The sequence below is a fragment of the Myotis myotis genome, unplaced genomic scaffold, assembly GCF_014108235.1.
Source record: "Myotis myotis isolate mMyoMyo1 unplaced genomic scaffold, mMyoMyo1.p scaffold_m19_p_9, whole genome shotgun sequence".
Taxonomy (NCBI): Eukaryota; Metazoa; Chordata; class Mammalia; order Chiroptera; family Vespertilionidae; genus Myotis; species Myotis myotis.
Window position 1 is genome coordinate 57207298 of NW_023416401.1, and position 21469 is coordinate 57228766.

General features: G+C 41.2%; 1 protein-coding gene and 1 pseudogene across 2 annotated transcripts in view; both read left to right on the top strand.

The window, feature by feature from the left end:
- Positions 1 to 21170, top strand: part of SAMHD1 (SAM and HD domain containing deoxynucleoside triphosphate triphosphohydrolase 1) — a 66633-nt gene extending 45463 nt beyond the window's left edge. For both annotated transcript variants that reach the window (XM_036322312.1, XM_036322313.1), the window contains exons 12-16: positions 1991 to 2127; positions 2984 to 3079; positions 13697 to 13801; positions 14610 to 14747; positions 18720 to 21170. In XM_036322312.1, the coding sequence (XP_036178205.1) occupies positions 1991 to 2127; positions 2984 to 3079; positions 13697 to 13801; positions 14610 to 14747; positions 18720 to 18845 (602 nt within the window). In that variant the 3' untranslated portion in view covers positions 18846 to 21170. The remainder of the gene's footprint in view (positions 1 to 1990; positions 2128 to 2983; positions 3080 to 13696; positions 13802 to 14609; positions 14748 to 18719) is intronic.
- LOC118663038 lies at positions 3097 to 5937 on the top strand (annotated as a pseudogene).
- Positions 21171 to 21469: the final 299 nt, after the last annotated feature.

Here is a 21469-nt window from a genome sequence, read left to right on the forward strand (position 1 = left end):
AAATGATAGATTTACTGGATACAGTAGTCTTGGATTTGGGCCCTTGTTTTTCATTACTTTGAGTGCTTCATGCCACTTCCTTCTGTCCAGAAGTGTTTCTGTTGAGAAGTCAGCTGACATTCTAATGGGAACTCCTTTGTAGGTAATTTTCTGTCTCTTGCTGCCTTTAAGATTCTTTCTTTATCATTAACGTTTGCCATTTTAATCATGATGTGTCTTAAGTATGGGTCTCTTTGGGTTCATTTTGATTGGGACTTCCTGTGCCTCCTGAATTTGTGTGACATTTTTCTTCACCAGGTTGGGGAAGTTTTCTGTCATTATTTCTTTAAACAGGTTCTTTGTTCCTTGCTCACCCTCATCCTCTTCTGGTATTACTATAATGCAGTGTTGTTATGTTTCATGTTGTTCCAGAACTCCCTTAAGCTATCTTTTTCTATTTGCTGTTCTAATTAGGTATTTCTACCTTGTCTTCCAGTCACTTCATGCAACCATCTGCTTTATCCAGTCTACTTTTACTACCTTCCAGTGTGTTCTTGATGTCAGATATATCATTCTTCATTTCTTTCTGGTTCTTGTTCATGGCCTCTGTTTTCCTTTTCATGCTGTTGTGACTTGCACTAAGTTTCTTAAACATCTTTATAGCCATTGCTTTGAATTCTGTGTCTGACAGGTTGCTTGTCTCCATTTCATTTACTTCTTTTTCTAGAGCTTCCTTCTTTTTTCTCATTTAGGGGTTGTTTCTTTGTCTCCCCATTTTAGCTGTCTTTTTGTATTTGTTTCTTTGTATTAGGTAGATCTGTTATGCATCCCAGTCTTTGTGGGATGGCCTTATGTAGAAAGTGTCATGATGGGTCCAAGAGGTTGCTGATTTGATTCCATCAGGGCACATGCCCAGGTTTTGGGCTCCATCCCTAGTGGGGGGCATGTAGGAGGCAGCCGGTCAATGATGTTTCTCTCTCTTTTTAAATGATTTTTAAAAATATTGTTTTTATTGATTTCAGAGAAGAAGGGAGAGGGAGTGAGAGAAACATCATTGATGAGAGAGAATCGTTGATTGGCTGCCTCCTGCACACCCCCCATTGGGGGATTGAGCCCGCAACCCAGGCATGTGCCCTTGACCAGAATAGAACCTGGCACCCTTCAGTCCGCAGGCTGACTCTCTATCCACTGAGCCAAACTGGCTAGGGCAGATGATGTTTCTCTCTTATCGATGTTTTGATCTCTCCCTTCCTCTCTCTCTAAAAATCAATAAAAACATTGTTTTAAAAGTTGTAATAAAAAGAAACTACCTTCTACTTTTATCATGGGATAGAACTTTAAAAAATTTTATTAAAGAAATTTACATCACTTAGCTTTAACAATTGTCAACATAACAATTTTGCTTCATCCCTTCACTCCCATCAAACACTGGACCATTTTGAAGCAGATTTCAGACATAATTTTGTAATTCCTTAAGTATCATTCTTTTTAAACAAAACATAACAAATTAATATAACCCTATGTACACATAACCCAGCCTCAAATCATCAACTCCAGTGCAATCTTGTTTCTTAACTACCCTTTCCCACTCACTAGATTACCTTGAAGCAAATTCAAGACATTGACGAGAATGTTTTTACAAAGGTTTTTTTCATTTAAGGCTTAAAAATATTTTTTCCCCTGGCCCATGTGGCTCAGTGGATGAGCATTGGTCTATGAACCAGAAGGTCAGGGTTCGATTCCTGATTGGGGCACATGCCCAGGTTGCGTGCTTGATCCCCAGTAGGGGACATGCAGGAGGCAGCGATCAATGATTCTCGTCATTGATATTTTTCTTCCTCTTTGAAATCAATAAAAATATTTAAAAGGATGTTTTTACATTGTTATAATCATAGTGTGCCTACACTTCTAAACTGCTCAAAATCACTTCAGAGGTACAGCAAGATATGAGTCTATAAATCTTGTGTGTTTTTTTCATTTTAATATAACTGAAATTTCATCAAATTGGCAGATAACATTTTTCTGGAGATTTTACACTCTGATGATCCCAAATTGGCTGCTGCACGAGAGATTTTAGAAAAAATTGAACGCCGTAATCTATATAAGTATGTGGGTCAGACTCAGCCAGCCAAAAGGAGAATTACAAAGGTGAGTTGTCAAGCCTCTTCCCATTACTGAAAGGTCCTCTTTCCTCCATGAGGAAAACCATTAACCTATCACAATACCATGATTCTGTTCTTAAGCCCTTTATATTTATTCTCATTTACATCAACACTGTTCTTAGGTCTGTCCTGTAGATGAAGAAACTGAGGCTTGGGAAGAGATTAAATAACTTGCCTATGGAAGCACAGGTAGTGAGTCAGGATTCAAAGCCAAGTCTAATTTACTCTGTCATCCTGTAAGTGAAAGGGACCCTCAAAATAAGGAATCTCCATGAGCTTCACTGAAACTCTAAGGACCTGCTACTACTTTACTTCTTTCACAGTTTCTCCCCAATGGCACGTGCCTATCTTTTTTAGTTTATATATCTATTTTCCTCTCCTACATGTTGAAGATTTTGCTTTTCACCAAAAAAATGAATAACACGAACCATGATAACCACACCCTGCTTTTAATACTTCCTTGGGTGCCTCTGGTTTTTCTAATAGGTTAATGCCAGATTTTTTTTTAACATGAAAATCCTGTTATAAAAATTACTATGATTTGATTAAAGGACGGTATAAGCAAATTTATAATGTTTCCTGCATGATCCAAATTAGTAGATAATTAGACATAAAGGGTTCTTACATAGCACTATTTTGTAATACACTATTTTCTGTAAGTTTAGTTAGAGATGGGAAAATTATGACTGAAAGAAGGAAAGTATAGAACCGTGTTGTCCAATTCACTAGGCACTGGTCACATGGTGCTAAAATGCCATTTTCAAAGAGAGAAACTATTCATGGCACAAGGACTTAATGGTGAAGAACTGGAGTTCTAACATGGGGAGTCTTGTCTTTTCTAGGAAGACAGTGAAAAGTTTCGAGAAGAACTTGCCCAGGCCAAACCTGATGTAATTACTCTAGAAGTTGAACTGCAGGCTGAAGATTTTATAGTGGATGTAAGTAGTTCACCTGATAATATGCTAAATAAAGAATTTTTTTAAAGAATAATGATCCTCCTCTCCCCATTAAATGCAGGGGGCAGCCGTTCTGATCAGGTCTTTGTAAGCCATGCATACACTCAAACAACCATGTCTAAGGGACCTGCAGTTGGTATTGATTTTGGCATCACCTACTCTTGTAGGGGTGTCTTCCAGCACAGAAAATTGGAAATAATTGCCAATGATCAAGGAAACCAACCACCCCACGTTATGTTGCCTTTATTGATACCAAACGATCAGTGATGCTGTGAAGAATTAAGTTGCAATGAATCCTACCAACACAGTTTTGATGTCAAGCCCCTGATTGGATGTAGATATGATGATGCTGTTGTCCAATCTGATATGAAACATTGGCCCTTCATGGTGGAGAATGATGCTGGCAGGCCCAAGGTCCAAGTAGAATACATGAGAGAGACAAAAAGTTTCTATCCAGAGGATGAAGGAAATCGTGGAAGCCTACCTTGGGGAGACTGTTACCTATGCTGTTGTTACAGTACCTGCTTAATTCAATGACTCTCTGAATCAGGCTACCAATGGTGCTGGAACTATTGCTGGTCTCAATGTACTTAGAATCATCAATGAGCCAACTGCCACTGCTATTGTTTGTAGCTTAGACAGAAAGGTTGGAGCTAAAAGAAACACGCTGATCTTAAAATTGGGAGGTGGCACTTTCGATGTGTCAATTCTTACAATTAAACATGGAATCTTTGAGGTCAAATCTATAGCTGGGGACACCCACTTAGGTGGAGAAGACTTGACAATTGAGTGGTCAGCCACTTCACTGAAGAGTTCAAGTGCAAGCATAAGAAGGCTATCAGTGAGAACAAGGAGGCTTTCTATCGCCTTCATACTGCTTGGGAACGTGCTAAGCATACTCTCTTCCAGCACCCAGGCCAGTATTGAGATTGATTCACTTTATGAAGGAATCAACTCCTATATCTCTATTACCCATGTCCAATTTGAACACTTGAATACTGACCTTCTTCACAGCACCCTAGACCCTGTAGAGAAAGCCCTTCAGGATGCCAAGCTTGACAAGTCCCAGATCCGTGATATTGTCCTGGTGGATGATTTTACCCATATTCCCAAGATTCAGAAACTCCTACAGGACTTCTTCAGTAGAAAAGAGTTGAATAAGAGCATCGACCCCGATGAGGCTGGTGCTTATGGTGTAACTATCTAGGCAGCCATCCTCTCTGGAGACAATCTGAAAATGTTCAAGATTTACTGCTGTTGGATGTCATTCCTTTTTCCCTTGGCATTGAGACTGCTGATGGAGTCATGACCTCATCAAGCACAATATTACCATTCCTACCAAGCAGACACAGACCTTCACTATCTACTCTGACAACCAGCCTGGTGTGCTCATTCAGGTTTATGAAGGTGGTGAGTATGCCGTCCGTGATCAAGGATAACAACTTGCTTAGCAAGTTTGAACTCAGACATACCTCCTGCACCTCATCGTGTTTCTCAGATTGAAGTCACTTTTGAGATATATATATATTTTTTTTTACTTTATTTTTTTATTTTTTTTGCAGAGAGGAAGTAGAGGGATGGAGAGTTGGAAACATCGATGAGAGAGAAACATTGATGAGCTGCCTCCTGCACACCTTCTACTGGGAATGTGCCCACAACGAAGGTATATGCCCTTGACCAGAATCAAACCTAGGACTCTTGAGTCCGCAGGCCGATGCTCTATCCACTGAGCCAAACTGGTTAGGCATTGATATTTTTTTTTAAGTACATTTTTAAAATTGATTTCAGAGGAAGGGAGAGGGAGAAAGACAGAAACATCAATGATGAGAGAAAAATCGTTGATTGGCTGCCTCCTTGCTATGGCTTAGGCAGAAAGGTTGGAGCTGAAAGAAACATGCTGATCTTTAAATTGAGAGGTGGCACTTTCAATGTGTCAATTCTCAGAATTGAAGATGGAATCTTTGAGATCAGATCTACAACTGGGGACATCCAGTTAGATAGAGATGGAGCCCATAACCTGGGCATGTGTCCTAATCAGGAATCAAACTGTGACCTCCTGGTTCATAGGTTGACGCTCAACCACTGAGCCAAACCAGTTGGGCTACTTTTGATATCGATGCCAATGACATCCTCAGTGTCTCTGCTGTGGATAAGAGTGCAGGAAAAGAGAACAAGATTACCACCACTAATGACAAGGGTTGTCTGAGCAAGGAAGACAATGAGCGCATGGTCCAGGAAGCTGAGAAGTACAAAGCTGAAGATGAGAAGCAGCAGGACAAAGTGTCTTCCAAGAATTCACTTGAAACCTATTCATTCAACAATAAAATAACTGTTGAAGATGAAAAATTTCAAGGCAAGATCAATGGTGAGGACAAACAGAAGATTCTTGACAAGTGCAATGAAATCATCAAATGGCTTGATAAGAACCAAACTGCAGAAATGGAAGAATTTGAACATTAGCAGAAATAATTGGAAAAAGTCTGCAACCCCATCATTACCAACTTGTACCAGAGTGCAGGAGGCCTGCCAGGAGGAATGCCTAGGGGCTTCCCTGAGGTGGAGTCTTTCCACGTGGTGGTGCCTCCTCTGGGCCCACCATTGAAACAGTTGATTAAGCCAACCTTGAGCATAGATTTAGCATTGTTCCACACAAAATATGGAAGGGCCCTAATTTGTAGCAAATTCTATAGCAGTTTAAAAGTTGAGATGCTGTATAGTAAGTAACTGGGCATTCTTTTTTCTTTTTTAAAGATACAACTTTATTTTTTAAAAATGTTATATGTTTTGTTAATTTTCACCTGAGGATACTTTTCCATTGATTTTTAGAGAGAGTGGGAGTGCGAGAGACAGAGAGAGAGAAACATCAGTGTGAGAGAGACATATCAGTTGGTTGTCTCCAGCACGCACCCTGACCAGGGCCAGGGATTGAACCTGCAATGGAGGCACGTGCCCTTGACCGGAATCAAACCCAGGACCCTTCGGTTTGCAGGCCAACACTCTATCCTCTGAGCCAAACCAGCTAGGGCTGTTGTCAATATTGTAATTGTTAATGTAATTATAGTCAGGTGATTAGTAGAACATTGTAATAAAGGGTGTCCCAAAATTCACGCAAGAAGTAATTTTGATAGAAAACACAGGTTTATAATTAAAAATTGTAAATTTTTTATTTTTATTTTTTATTTTTTTATTTTAATTATTTATTTAATTAGTTAAGGTATTACAAATGTGTCCTCATCCCCCTCATTAACCCCCAAACTCCCCCCCGCCCCACACACTCATGCTCCCATCTCCCTGTTGTCCATGTCCATTGGTTTGGCTTATATACGTTGTAAATTTTTTATTGATTCATAAAGTATACAGTATACTTTATGTATGGAATAGCTATCGGGTAAATGGCCTCCATGGCTTTGCTGGCACATACGCACTCTTTTGTTGAAATTTTCCATGACCATTTTGCATAAATGTGGCTAAATTTCGATGAGGCTCATTTTCATCTTGATGGCTTGGTTAATCGACAAAATTGTCGCATTTGGGGTTCAGAAAATCCACGAGTGATTGTTGAGAAACAAATGCATCCACAACGTGTCACTGTTTGGTGCGGATTTGGGGCTGGAGGCATCATCAGACCATTCTTCTTTGAAAATGCAGCTGCTCAGGCAATAACAGTTAATGGTGCTCGCTATTGCGACATGATAATCCAGTTTTTTGTGCCTAAATTGCAAGATATGGATGTGGACAACATGGTTTCAACAAGACGGTGCCACATGCCATACAGCCCGAGAAACAATTCAATTACTGCATGAGTCATTTCCTGGTCGTGTAATTTCCCGTTTTGGTGATCAGAATTGGCCACCCAGATCATGCATATGTACCAGCAAAGCCGTGGAGGCCATTTACCTGATATGCTATTCCATACATAACCCTATACTGTATACTTTCTGAATCAATAAAAAATTTAAAATTTTTAATTATAAACCTGTGTTTTGGTTTTTTTTTAATATATTTTATTGATTTTTTACAGAGAGGAAGGGAGAGGGAAAGAGAGTTAGAAACATCGACAAGAGAGAAACATCGATCAGCTGCCTCCTGCAAACTCCCTACTGGGGATGTGCCCGCAACCAAGGTACATGCCCTTGACCAGAATTGAACCTGGGACCCTTCAGTCCCCAAGCTGATGCTCTATCCAGTAAGCCAAACTGGCCAGGGCATAAACCTGTGTTTTCTATCAAAATTACTTCTTGCATGAATTTTGGGACACCCTTTATATTGATTTTTTAATGTTTCTTGATCATGAAAGTAGTACATGCTAATTAATTTTAAAAATTGTCTACACACACAAAGGAAAAAGGTAAGACTTTCTTACTCCTATTTTCATAGAAGCTATAGTGTCTTCTTGTATCCTAATGAGAATACCAAATGGCTTACTCATATTTTCTTCTGTTTCTCATAGGAAATCCTTTTCAGAGTTCAGCTCCTTTGAAATCTCGGGACTCTCTTCCCTATGTATTTTTTTCATAAGGCTCTCATTTGTTATTTTCTTGTTGACGCATCTTTGAGTGAAGGGCGATCTCTCCATAACTATTCTTTGCCAAGAAATATGAGTGAATTGCCCTTGGATCCACTCTGTTCACTTGGCTGCATGATGAAGTGCCTCAGATTTGCAGATCAGGCTGCAGTTTCCTGTTTCATTAGATGAGGTTCCACCAGAATAAAGGGATCTCACATCCTGACTTCCTGAGACTCTTTACTCTCCAGAATGTTTTCCTGACTCTCACATGTCTGCCCTTGCCCTCAGTGCTTTACTGGGGAGACTATCACCCTCAACACAGTGCACTACTCCTAGTCACTCCCTGACCTCCCATCTGTCTTTTTCTCTCAAAGTGCAATCTCCTAATGAATGTACAATCACTGGTTCCTAAAGAGGCCATGCATAGGAGATGACATACACATGGCCAGTGTTTGTTTTGTTTTTGTTAATCCTTGCTTGAGGTTAATTTTCCCAATGATTTCTAGAGAGAGTAGGAGGGCAGGAGTGGGGGGAGAGAGAGAACATCGATGTGAGAGTGAAACATCAATCAGTTGCCTCCCACACACACCCCAACACCAGGGATCAAATCTGCAACCTGGGTATGTGCCCTGACCAGGAGTTGAATTGGCGACCTTTCAGTGCATGGGACAATGTTCAACCATCTGAGCCACACATAACGTCAGGGCTAACATCAGCTTCTTGACTGAATAGCTCTTTGCCTTAGTTGTAGCCTAGCTGTCCCCTGAGAACCTGGTTTTCCTATAGTTTGTTTAGGAGAACACATTCCTCAGGGTCAGGAGACCTTCCTGTTCATCAGTCCTCATGTTCTCTAATACCTACCATTCAAGACCCTAGCATCCCTGGTCAGTTTTTCTCAGTGGTTGGAGCATCAGCCCACGGACTGAAGAGTTATAGGTTTGATTCTGGTCAGGGCATGGAACTCAGTTGCAGGCTCAATCCCCAGCCCTGGTCAAGATGTGTGTGAGAGGCAACCAATCAATGTGGTTCTCTCACATCAATATTTCTCTCTCTCCCCCACCCTCCTTTCCACTCTCTCTAAAAATCAATGGGAAAACATATCCTCTAGTGAGGATTACTATATATATATATATATATATATATATATATATATATATATATATATCCTATGCAAGATCCCTGTTCCTCTGAGACTAACATCCTCAAACCACTTACTGTCCTCTTGTTGAAGATTTTGGCATGATTTAAAGTCTTCGTGTCTATTCCAGTTCCTGCCATTATCCTTAATGACTTTATAGTCCATATGGCCAACCACCTCTGATCTCTTCATCCTCATCCTCAGTGACCTCATTCACTCCACCTCAGCCAGCACTCTCAGCATATTACACTCTGAACCTTATCAACATTTAAAAATACCCTCCCTCTAAAAATCATTTATTTCAGCCTTCCTTCTCTATCCGCAAACCCCATTCTGTGTGCTTGTTCCTAGCTCATCAGGACCTCGGGTTTATTATCTCCTTACTTCTAGCTTGTCAGTGACCTATTTTTATCTTCCAATCTAACTCATATTTTGTGATCCATTAATTCAGTCATTTTCTGCTATTACCCTCAACTCCCTTGCCTGTCTTTGCATCTAATTGACAGTTTATGGTCACCAACCTTAGCTAGGCCCCCTGAACTTTCTGGCAGGCTTAGTGCAATTCTCCAGTTTCCATAATGACTTTCAAATCATCTTCACTCCTCTAAGACCTCCAACCCTGCTCCTCAACCCCAACTGTATTACCCTCAGTGACTAACCCCACCGTGGCTCTTATTTCAGATATAAAATATAGGCCATTAGGTAGAAACTCCCTCAACCCACATCACCATATAAGCAAGCCTGCCTCCATCTGCAGCTATGTTCAGCCATCCCTCTGGTCCTGTGGGAAATGTTTTCTCTTCCTGTAAAAAGTAATCTAAGTGTGATCTAGACCAGGGCTGTCATTAGAACTTTATATATATATATTGATTTCAGAAAGGGGGAAGAGAGAGAGAGAGAGAGAGAGAGAGAGAGAGAGAGAGAGAGAGAGAGAGAGAAAGAAACATCAATGATGGGAGAGAATCATTGATCGGCTGTCTCCTGCATGCCCCCTACTGGGTATTGAGTCCGCAACCTGGGCATGTGTCCTTGACCAGAATCAAACCCTGGACCCTTCAGTCCACGGGCCGATGCTTTGTCCACTAAGCCAAACCTGCTAGGGCCAATAGAACTTTCGATGATAGAAATGTTCTCTATCTCTACTGTCCATTTTGGTAGTCACTAGCCACACATGGCTACCGAACATTTGAAACTGAAGAACTAAATGTTGTATTTGATATTAATGATTTGAAATCTAAAAAGTCATGTGGCTCGTGGCTACCACATCGGGTAGTGCAGCCATAGGGCCATTTGTTTCAGCACTTCTGTGGAACCTTATGGAATTGATTCTCTCCTCTCTTTCGGACTTTCCCATTAGCAGTTAAACAGACTTTTATCTTAAGAAAATAAGCATCACACTCTAGTTGTCTCCCATTACCTTTCCTAGATACCTTATTTCTCTCTTGCATCTTCTTTATTATTATATATTTTTTAATTTTTAGAAAAGTCTTGATGTGGCTTCTTCTACATATTCTTACTTACAGGACTTCTGTTCAGCTAGACTTCAGGCAGTTCCCAATGGTGGTAGTTATATAGTTGTAATTTTTTTTTTTTATAGTTGTAATTTTGAAGTTGTCACGAGAGGAGGTGGGACAGTGTTTACCTACTCTGCCATCTTGACTGGAAGCCTCTCCTGTCTCCTAACAGCCGTAACTTCTAAAGAGTTGTCGTTTTTTTTTTCATTGCTTATTTACTTGCAAATCTTTTTCTGTCTCCATCACTATACTAAAATTACACTCACCAAGATCACTAATGGCTTCAATGTAACTAAACCCAGCAGATAGTTTCAGTCCTCTGCTCTGGAGCTGTTTCTTTTCTGCCTGGCATTCTTTTTCTTTTTTTTTTTAATCTTTATTGTTCAGATTATTACAGTTGTTCCTCTTTTTTCCCCCCATAGCTCCCCTTCACCTGGTTCCCACCCCACCCTCTGCCCTTACCTCCCCACACTGTCCTCATCCATAGGTGTACAATTTTTGTCCAGTCTCTTCCCACACCCCCCCCCCCATACCCGTTTCCCCCCCGAGAATTGTCAGTCCACTCCCTTTCTATGCCCCTGATTCTATTATATTCACCGGTTTATTCTGTTCATCAGATTTTTTATTCACTTGATTTTTAGATTCACTTGTTAATAGATATGTATTTGTTGTTCATAATTTTTATCTTTACCTTTTTCTTCTTCTTCCTCTTCTTTTTTTTTTTTTTTTTTTTATATTTTATTGATTTTTTACAGAGAGGAAGGGAGAGAGAGAGTTAGAAACATCGATGAGAGAGAAACATCGATCAGCTGCCTCCTGCACATCTCCCACTGGGGATGCGCCCGCAACCCAGGTACATGCCCTTGACCGGAATCGAACCCGGGACCCTTCAGTCCGCAGGCCAATGCTCTATCCACTGAGCCAAACCGGTTTTGGCCTTCTTCCTCTTCTTAAAGAATACCTTTCAGCATTTCATATAATACTGGTTTGGCGTTGATGAACTCCTTTAGCTTTTCCTTATCTGTGAAGCTCTTTATCTGACCTTCAATTCTGAATGATAGCTTTGCTGGGTAGAGTAATCTTGGTTGTAGGTTCTTGCTACTCATCACTTTGAATATTTCTTGCCATTCCCTTCTGGCCTGCATAGTTTCTGTTGAGAAATCAGCTGAAAATCGTATGGGTACTCCCTTGTAGGTAGGTAACTGTTTTTCTCTCACTGCTTTTAAGCTTCTCTCTTTGTCTTTTGTTCTTGGCATTTTAATTATGATGTGTCTTGGTGTGGTCTTCCTTGGATTCCTCTTGTTTGGGGTTCTCTGTGCTTCTTGGACTTGTAAGTCTATTTCTTTCACCAGGTAGGGGAAGTTTTCTGTCATTATTTCTTCAAATAGGTTTTCAATATCTTGCTCTCTCTCTTCTTCTGACACCCCCATAATTCGAATGTTGGCTCACTTGAAGTTGTCCCAGAGGCTCCTTACACTATCTTCATATTTTTGGATTCTTTTTTCTTTTTGCTTTTCCGGTTGGGTGTTTTTGACTTCTTCGTACTTCAAATCTTTGACTTGATTCTTGCAATCCTCTAGTCTGCTGTTGGATCTCTGTATAATATTCTTTATTTCAGTCAGTGTATGCTTAATTTCTAATTGGTCCTTTTTCATATCCTTGAGGGTCTCACTAGACTTATTGAGGGTCTTACTAAATTTATCGGCAGTTTCTAGAAAATTCTTGAAAAACCTTTTAACTGTGATTTTGAACTCTATATCCAGTAGTTTGCTTTCCTCCATTTCTGTCATTTGTGACCTTTTTCTTTGTCTCCGCATTTTGGCTGCTTCCCTGTGTTGATAGAGTGGCTTTCTGTGCTAGGTGTCCTATAGGGCCCAGTGGCTCAGCCTCCCCAATTACCTGAGGTGGACACTGTTGATGCACCCCTTTGTGGGCTTTGTGCACAGTCTTGTTGTAGTTAAGCCTTGATTGTTGTAGGTATCACTGGGAGGAATTGACCTCCAGGCCATTGGCTGTGAGAATCAGCTGTCTATGGTGGGAGAACTTCTGAGCTGGAGACAACTTTCTGGGGCAAGACTGGCTCAGTGGGGCTTTGGTGCTCACTGAGTCTGCCCCCTGAGTGTGTCCCTTATGGATCTGAGGAGTTGTAATCTGGATGGTCCCACTTTGACCACTGGGTACACTGGCACTTGGATCTCTAAGGAGGTGCTAATTTAGCCTCTGCCTGAGGCTACCCCGCAGGAGCTACAGAGAGACCTGCAGATTCCTCTTCTTTGTTTGGGATTTGACGGTGCTCAGATGAGGCTCAGCTATGAAGCAATGGAAGCTGTTGTGGGGCCTTGGCCTTCTTTTGGATGTTCTGGGTCTCTCTGACCCAGCTGCAGTTTGGTAGGTAATTTTAGATTGCAAAGGGCCAGGTCATTCATATGCAAAAGCCTCTACGCACAGTTTGGGTGGGGCAGGGACTCAGGGAATCAACAGGGCAGAGCAAACAGCTATGGTTGCTCCTCAGCTCTTCCCTAAGAGGTCCCAGGTCTCAGTGTCCCCTGGTAATTGCCGCAAGCACCTCTGAGAGAAAGCCGCCCTCGAGTTCCACCCGATGCCAGACAGTCCAGTTTCTCCCCGTATGAGTCTGGTTCCCCAGAGACTCTCCCAGAACTGGAATTCAGAGCAATCGGGAGCGTGTGCCTCCCTCCCGATCGAAAAAGACAACCGAGTCCTCAGTTGCCAGCCCTTTCCGCGCATGCCTCCGTACCTCTGCACTTTACTTCCACACCTCCTCTGAGTCTCAGTGTGCTTTTCTCTTTCTTTCTAGTTGTAGAATTTCCACTCAGCCAGTCTTCCTGTGGTTCTGGCTGATGTCCGTTTTGTCTTTTACTTGTATTTTTGAAGTGGTTGTGCAAGGCAGCAATTTCAGGTGTTTACCTATGCCACCATCTTGGTTTCTCCCTGCCTGACATTCTTGTCTTTCCTACCTAGGCCTGGTTAATTCCTGTTCTCTTAGTTATTCACTAGTCATTCTCTGGTTACGAACTTTCATGGACCATTTGTTTCTCGTTGGTAGCTCTTACAACAAATGAAGTTATATAATTACTTTGATAATCATTTGTTGAGCCTCAGTCTAAGCCACATAGTCCAGGGGACTGGGATCATATCAAGTTTCTTTATTATTATCTCTAGTGCCTACCACAGTGTCTATCACATAGTAGGTATTGACTTTACACCCTACTTACACTGAAGGCACAAATACCCCACAACCACCCAGATTTCAAGAACAAATTCCTATGGGTCATATACCATTTTTATTCCACAATGAGCTGATTTACCAGTGCTCTTCTGAACCTTCAGAAAGCTCTGCTCCATTTGTTGTGATGCCCCTACAACCCTGAATTCAATTTTCATTAAATATGTGTGACCATTTATTTCTTGCTTTTATTGAGGTTATCAACATGGATTATGGAATGGAAGACAAAAATCCTATTGATAATGTTCACTTCTATTGTAAGGCTGACCTCAACCAAGCATTCAAGATTAATCAAAAACAGGTAACTACTTAGGTTAAAACAAAACACTGTAGTGGCAAATCTTTATAGAAAATTTGCATTTTACATGCAGGTGAAGTCCTAAAGTCATTGTATACAGTAAAAAAAAAAAAAATCAAATAAGCTTATCTTTTTTATTTTTATTTTTTTTAGAATAGGCTTATCTTTAAAATTAAAGGTGTGCCTGATTTTATGTAAACTAGATCATTATAACAGCTAGTTTTTTCTGTTTCCTGAACCTAGATAAAAGTACTGTTTTTGGTGTAAAGGCTAGGTTTTAAATCTGCTGGTAAGGGAGTGTTATATGGTTGAAATCATGTAGGTTAAATGTGCTTATTTGCCTGTCTTCTGTATGAGAGTCTGTAATCTACATACAATTATATAATACAAACCTTTAGTCTCTTATTAATTGACATAGAGTTGTAGGGCATTTAAAAAATATGTCTTTATTTATTCTTAGAGAGAGAGGAAGGGTGAGAGATAGAGAAAAACATCAATGAGAGAGGAACATCATCATTGGTCAGCTGCCTCCTGCACGGAGCCCACAATCCGGGCATGTGCCCTGACTGGGAATTGAACCCATGACCTCTCAGTTCCTGGATTGACACTCAGCTGCTGAGCCACACTGGCCGGACTGTAGGGCATTTTTTAATGACAACTACCATTAGTTCTTTTCTTTGGATTATAATTAGGGTAATATAGCAAAGCAATGTGGTGCTTTAAATATAACGTCAAGAATGGAACTTAGGAATGGCTGATCTCTCTTCATAGTGTGAATTCAAGGTGACAGTGAAATCTTTTCTTTAAAAAGGCTTCACAGCTTTTGCCAAAACAATTTAAGGAGCAGCTAATTCGAGTATATTGTAAGAAGACGGATAAGAAGAGTGTGCATGCTGCACAACAATATTTTGTTCATTGGTGCGCAAAAAAAGATTTCACCAAACCGCAGGTAGGTGGCTTATTACTCATTACTTTGCACAGTTTTTTAAAATACTATTTTTATTGATTTTAGAGAGGAAGGGAGAGGGAGAGAGGTTAGAAACATCAATGATGAGAATCATTGATCAGCTGCCTCCTACATGCCCTCCACTGGGAATGGAACCCTGACCTCCTGGTTCATAGGTCAACCACTGAGCAACACCAGCTGGGCACAATATTTTATATTTAAGTAAAGACAAAAGGGATCCTTATGTCCCTCTGGAAAGTTCTCATTTAAATTATAGTCATTTTGGTTATGGTTTTGAAAAAAAAAGTTTTCCACTTTAAGCTTTTCTTTTAAAATGTCTGAATCTATGTCAATCTATAGGTTTTCTTCCTATACCAGTTGTGAGTGGGTACTCTGTTTATCATTATTGTCTTAATAAATGTTTAAAATGGTGAGCATGTTATTAGTACTTTGTAATGTTCTTACCAGTTGTTTTTTCCAGTCCTTTTAGTGACCTGGGAGTGAGTCATAGTGTCCTCATCTTTCAGAGGGCATTGCAAACACTGAGTAGTTAACTTGCTTAAGTACACATACAACTGGTAATAAGTTTTCTAACTTCTTATTTGAAACCCCGTTCTCTAAAATAAGAGTGTGGAGAGGAAGTAGAACCAAGCTGTGGTTGCCAATCCTGTAGAGAATGTTGTCAAAATTATCTTTCATTGACATACACATAGTAGGTGCCTGGCACAGAGAAAGTGACCAATCTATATTTGTTGACTGAATGAATATAATTAGCAGGCAGGTGGAAAATAGCATTCTACTTCCCAGTCTAGGACTCCCTCTCACAACACCATAGCTGCCTTTTCCCTCGATGCAGTGGATCCTAAAGGAAACAAAAATGACATGGAAGAGTAGCTGAGTACATCAGTTCTTTATCAGGTGCCAGATGGAGTGGTCCAGGTGATTTCTGTCAGAATTCAGAGTTGAGAGAGCAGACAGAAAAGCCTTCTGAAAGAGGAAGGCTTCTACTCATTCCAGAAGGCCAGTTGTGTTTGGGTGAGTTAGCAGAGAAGGGTGCACATATTTGGCAATGAGAGCATCAGAAAAGGGCATGAAAGTGGAACAAGCTGAGTATGTCTGAGAGGACCATGTGGAGACCTGCTGACGGGAGTAGAAGAGTTGTGATAAATTAAGTGGGAAGAGTGAACTAGATTATGGAGCACCTTGTATAATCAGTTAAGAAAGATTTTTTTCTTATGTACAGCTGGGAGGGAATCATGGAGAGTATTCAAGTCTTACTGTGCTGCTGTAATTATTATTTACTTCTGTACCTGTCATCTCCAACTAGAGTGAGACCCATGGGAATAAGAAAGGATGTCTCTGTCTTCGGTACTATAGTATCTAAGGAACTAAATCCTATATAATAAAAGCATAGTATGCAAATTGTCCCCTCGACAGGGAGTTTTCTGGGAGTTCAACCAGGGGGCGGGGCCAGCCCGGGGAAGGGAGGAAGGCCCAACCAGTGGTGGCGGAGGCTGTGGCAGGCAGCTGGGGGAAGAGAGGAGGGAGTACCTGGCCGGCAGCCACTAGGGACCCTACCAGGCATGAATTTTGTGCACTGGGCCTCTAGTCATTGAATAAGGAAGAAAACTCTAGTGGCAGATAGATAGGAACTTGAAGAGACGGAAGCAAAGAGGCAAGAGGCTATTAAAGTTCAGCCATTGGGGCAATAACTATCTTAAATCTAGATATATTCACTCATTGAATGAGTACTTTTGCCAGATCCTGTGATAGGTACTAGGGATGGCACAATACCTAAGGCAGACATAGTTCCCACAGATCTCACTCTAGTTGGGGATGACAGGCACACAAATCACAATTACAGGAGTATAATTTAAGCCAGACTTGGTTGTTTGGAAAAGGCTTATTTAAAGAAGGATTTAGGCTCTGGCCAGTATGGCTTAGTTGGTTGGAATATCACCCCGTACACCAGAAGGGAACATACCCAGGTTTTGGGTTCAATCCTCAGTCTGGGCGCATATGGGAGGCAACTGATCAATGTTTCTCATATCAATGTCTCTGTCTCCCTCCCAATCCCACCTCTTTCTATATAAATAAAATAAAATAAAGAAGGATTTAGAAGCTGAGACCTGAAGGATGGATGAGAAGGAGTCAGCTGAATTAAAGGGGGGAGGGGAGATCAGAAGATGCAAAAGAATATGGTGCATTTAGGGGAGGGGTCTAGGACATTGTGCATAGTCCTTTAAGCCATGAATAATGGGAGCCAATGTAGTGTTTTAAGCAGGAGAATGACATATTCATATTCAGGTTTGCATTTATAAAATTCACTGGAGTTGAAATTAGAATGGGTAGAAATAAGGACATTTGGTAGAAAGAGAGATGGATTTGAAGACAAATAATGTTGACTTTGAGATAGATCTTCCAAATATGAGTATCATGGCAATTAAATGGCTGCTTTTCATAGCTGTATCAAGTCAGATCCAGTGTAATTCAAAATAAGAAATTTAAAATGGGGCCTTTGATACAAATTTTTGGCAGAGCTAAACCAGCAAATGGGATGGTTGAGACAACAGTAGGAAGCTCTAGGGTAGGAGGTGGGAGTTGAGGTGCTGGGGTAATCTGCAGAAGCTAGAACCACAGAAGCGTCACAGTTACTGCTGCCTGTGCCAGAGGGTTAGGGAGAGAAATACCCAGGCTTCTCTGCCCTCTTTTCAAATATGGTGTGCGGGTTTTTAATTAACATTGATTTCAGAGAGGAAGGAGAGGAAGGGAGAGAGAGAGAAACCCCAATGATGAGAGAAAATTGTTGATTGGCTGCCTCCTGCACGCCCCTCATCGGGTATCAAGCCCACAACCTGGGCCTGTGCCTGGACTGGGAATAGAACTGTGACCTCCTGGTTCATGGGTTGATGCTCAACCACTGAGCCATGCTGGCCGGGCTCTGCCCTCCTCTTTTGCAATCTTCCACCAGTGCCTCCCATGGGCCAAACCTAACTGGAAGCCAATAGGTTGGGAGCTGGGAAATGGGAGTTTACAAGAGCAGCCCCATAATACAGAGTGAAGGAGAGGGAAGGTGATGAGTGGATCTGAGAGCAAACAGGCGAATGAGCACAGCATTCTACCACAGACATCACTTTCCTGGTACACGAAAGGCTGTCAAAGGTCCTGCGCTCTTATATAACCTAAAAGAATCTATTCATAAATTCAAGAATGGTTTATTTAGGATAGAGTCAGGTATTAAAACATCTTGCTTCTTACACTGTTCCTCATTTTGGGCAGAGTCTATGCTGATGAGTCTAGGTTATAGCTCTGCAGAGAAAAGTTCAAGTTCTGTAGGTACATACCTGTTCTTCCCGGTTTTTTGTTTGTTAGTTTGTTTGTTTTTATTGTTTTTGCCATCTTGTAGACCAGGGCCATGTATTGCAGAGGGAACTGGACAAAGGTCCTGACCGGGTAGCTCATATGCAAGGTTGCAGATTCTATCCCCGGTCAGGGCACATACAAGAAGCAGCCAATGGATGCATAAGTAAATGGAAGAACAAAACAGTGTTTCTCTCTCGTTCTTTCTCTTCTTTCTGCTCTCTAAAATCAATACATAAAATGTTAAAAAAAAAAAGGGGGGGGGGACTAGGCAAGGGAGGAGCAGGGGTCCAGTTAAGTCTCTCTTTCTCCTGGGAAAACAGGACAGTATGTATTCTGTGAAGGTGTATGAAGGGAGGGGGTTAAAGAACTGGGCAGTGTGCTGCTTCTGACCGTCTTTGAAAAGAATAGGTCTGGTGGCTTTTGCTAAGCAAAGCTCTTATCTGCTTAGGATTTTGGTGTTTCTAATTTGACCCAAATGCAGGGTGTATTTGTAATTTGGGGTTTCTCAAGAATAAGTAGGCCTGGACATGATCAGTCTGCATGTACCCGAGACTTTCCCTGAAATTATGAAAACTGGCTTTTCTCAGTTCCTGGTATTTTTCTCTTTGACAGGATGGCGATGTTATAGCCCCACTTATAACACCTCTAAAAAAGGAATGGAATTGCCCAAATTCAGCTGAGAGTTCAGCTTCTACCCACGCAAGGAGAACCCTGGACTTTGCGGATGCCTCTGGATGAATGTCTGCAATCACTTGTTTACAAAAGTCCCTCACCCCAACACAATTAAGTAATTGAGGGAATTTGATCAGAGTGCGCCTATGCTGAACAAGTAACTTTATTTTATATTTTGAATGTATACCTATGCTGAAGCTAAACAATTTTTATTCAAAGAAACTACAAGGTAATAGGCAAATCTTGCTATGTATGCTATAAAAAAACCTAACCTATTTTTAGTATTAATTAAAGCCTTTCTCTTTTAGTAGTCTATTTTCTTAGAAAACTTTTGTGACATATGATTGTTTTTTAAAAAAAGAAAATTGGAAGTGATACAAGGGTACACATTGGAATTTGAAGTTGCGATTGTCATGAACAGCAAAGGTTAAAACCAACCGAAATCCTAGCCTCTGAGGAAATGTCACCTTGAGGACATCTCCCCTTAAGTGATCTAAACATTAGAGCAAGACACCTTCCCTCACCCTTTTAGCCAAGTTGGGGTAAGCAGTAAGAGATGAGAACCAGGAGTGGGCTCCAACTCTTCGGTGAGAAGCCTGATTAAATTATTGAAAAAATCAGAGGACTCTGGCCTCTGAAGTGAGACATAAAATACCTTTTAGGAGAACCTACCCTCAGTGGCAGAGGGATCCCCCAAACCAGGCTGTCCTCTGGGTCAGTTGTGCCTCCAGACCCAGGCAGTTTCTTTCTCTCCTAAATACTCACTGCCCGAGTCTTGGCTATACCACTACCCAGCCGGGAAAAGGAGCTCCCCTCCGACTTGCTCCTGCATTTCGGGAGCTGAGCAGAGGCCGTCACAGGAACCCTCCTCAGGGCTGCTCAGAGCTGGACTTGGTTGGTGCTGGTTCCAGTGCATTTTATGGTTTCAGAGCAAAGACGGAACTGCCTGTGCTGAGCTGAGTGATTACCCAGGGAATTCCAGGTTCCCCGTTGTAAATTGATTCCGTTACCTTTAGCTGTGGAGTGGACGCCACTGTGGTTGAGCAGTGCTCCTGTGCTGAGCAACGTGCCCCACCCCACCCCCCCTCCCGCCCCACATGTCCAGCTCTACAGAAATTCACCAAGAGCAAAGTCTGGAGTTAGAGCCAAAGCCAGTGGTGGCCAGAGGATCCTGAAGATGCAAGGTAGTGAGGAATGGGAGTCATTTTTTTGTGAGCCCTTCACCTCTTATTGGAGCCAGCCCTGGCTGTGGCAGGAGTGAGTGGAGGAAGGGAGGAATTTGAACACAGGCCAGCAGATTATCCCAACTCTTAGGAATGGTGCCACCTCCCACTATATAACCAGGTTCAGTTGACACCAGAGTGAAAAATATTCGGAATGTCTGCCGTTCTATATAGTCTCACTCCCCCTCCTCCACCCCAATATAGATAATCAAGAGTTGACCCTAATTAAGAGGAGAATAATTAAAATCCTTTTCTCACTTCCACTGTGATGCCATGTGGGTGGGGATGTGTTCACATGGGGGCTCAAGAAGCACAGGTGAAGTCAGCCATGGTACGGGGCCATACCTGTATTGGCCATGGTGCCTCTACAACATCCAGTGAGAACTCTGGGCTTCAGACTTCGTGAACCCAGACCCACAGTTAAGAATGTAGTTTTTCTGCTAAGATTGTTTTATTTTTGCAACTCCTACCTTTAAATCATTGTGGTTTACGTTGAAATTTTGTAGTCCCAATACTGTATCATTGTCCTGATAAATAACTTAAATCTATTGCATATAAGGCAGCTGCACTTTATGCTTTTTACAATTATTTTAATGATGAGAACCATGTGTCATTTACAAGGTTAGATTTATTTTAAGAAACATCATCACTGTTTGTATAAAAATGGAGACTTTAACAGCTTAGTCTTTGGAGTTACTGAATCTTATCACCTTGAGACTGTAAACAGAACTGCAAGTTTAAATGACTGGTTACTTAATTTGGGTAAATATTTAATACCTGCAATAAAGCTTCATAATGTATCTCCATCTTAAAACCAAAGATGTCTTCCTTAACGACTCTCACACTGTGCCCAGTTTTGACCTTTTTGTGCCAAGGAAACAGGTCTAGGAATTTATCCACATAGTTTTTGGTACCTCAATGCTATGTTGGATCTGTGAGAGAGGGGATGATATTTAACAGGATGTGTGTTATTTAACTTTTCTTAATCAATTATGGTGAACAATAGCATAATAAAGAATATTTTCCTCTGGTAGGAGGTGGGTACAAGTATGGGAAGGGATATGGATTTTTCTTAGTTTTCTGAACTCCTGTTTAGTTTCTTTATTAAATATGCATACTGTTCATTTGCCGCTTTCATATCTTCCTCATAAAATTAGATTTGCAAGTACCTGGCACACAGCCCCCATTGTTCTAGAAAAAGAATGATACTACTAGAGTCTTTATTAGTTTCACTAAGCCCAGGTGTCTGTGGTTTGACAATAGTCTTTAAGTTAAAATAATTTCCAAAATATATAGAGTAGAATCCCATTTTTGTAAGCTATATATCTCCATGAAAAATTATCTGGAAGGATATACAGTGGGGCCTTGACTTACGAGTTTAATTCGTTCCATGACGGAGCTCATAAATTACTCATATGTCAGATCAAAAAGTGAACGAGTGAGACACGTGATGCTGGGCTGATGTTG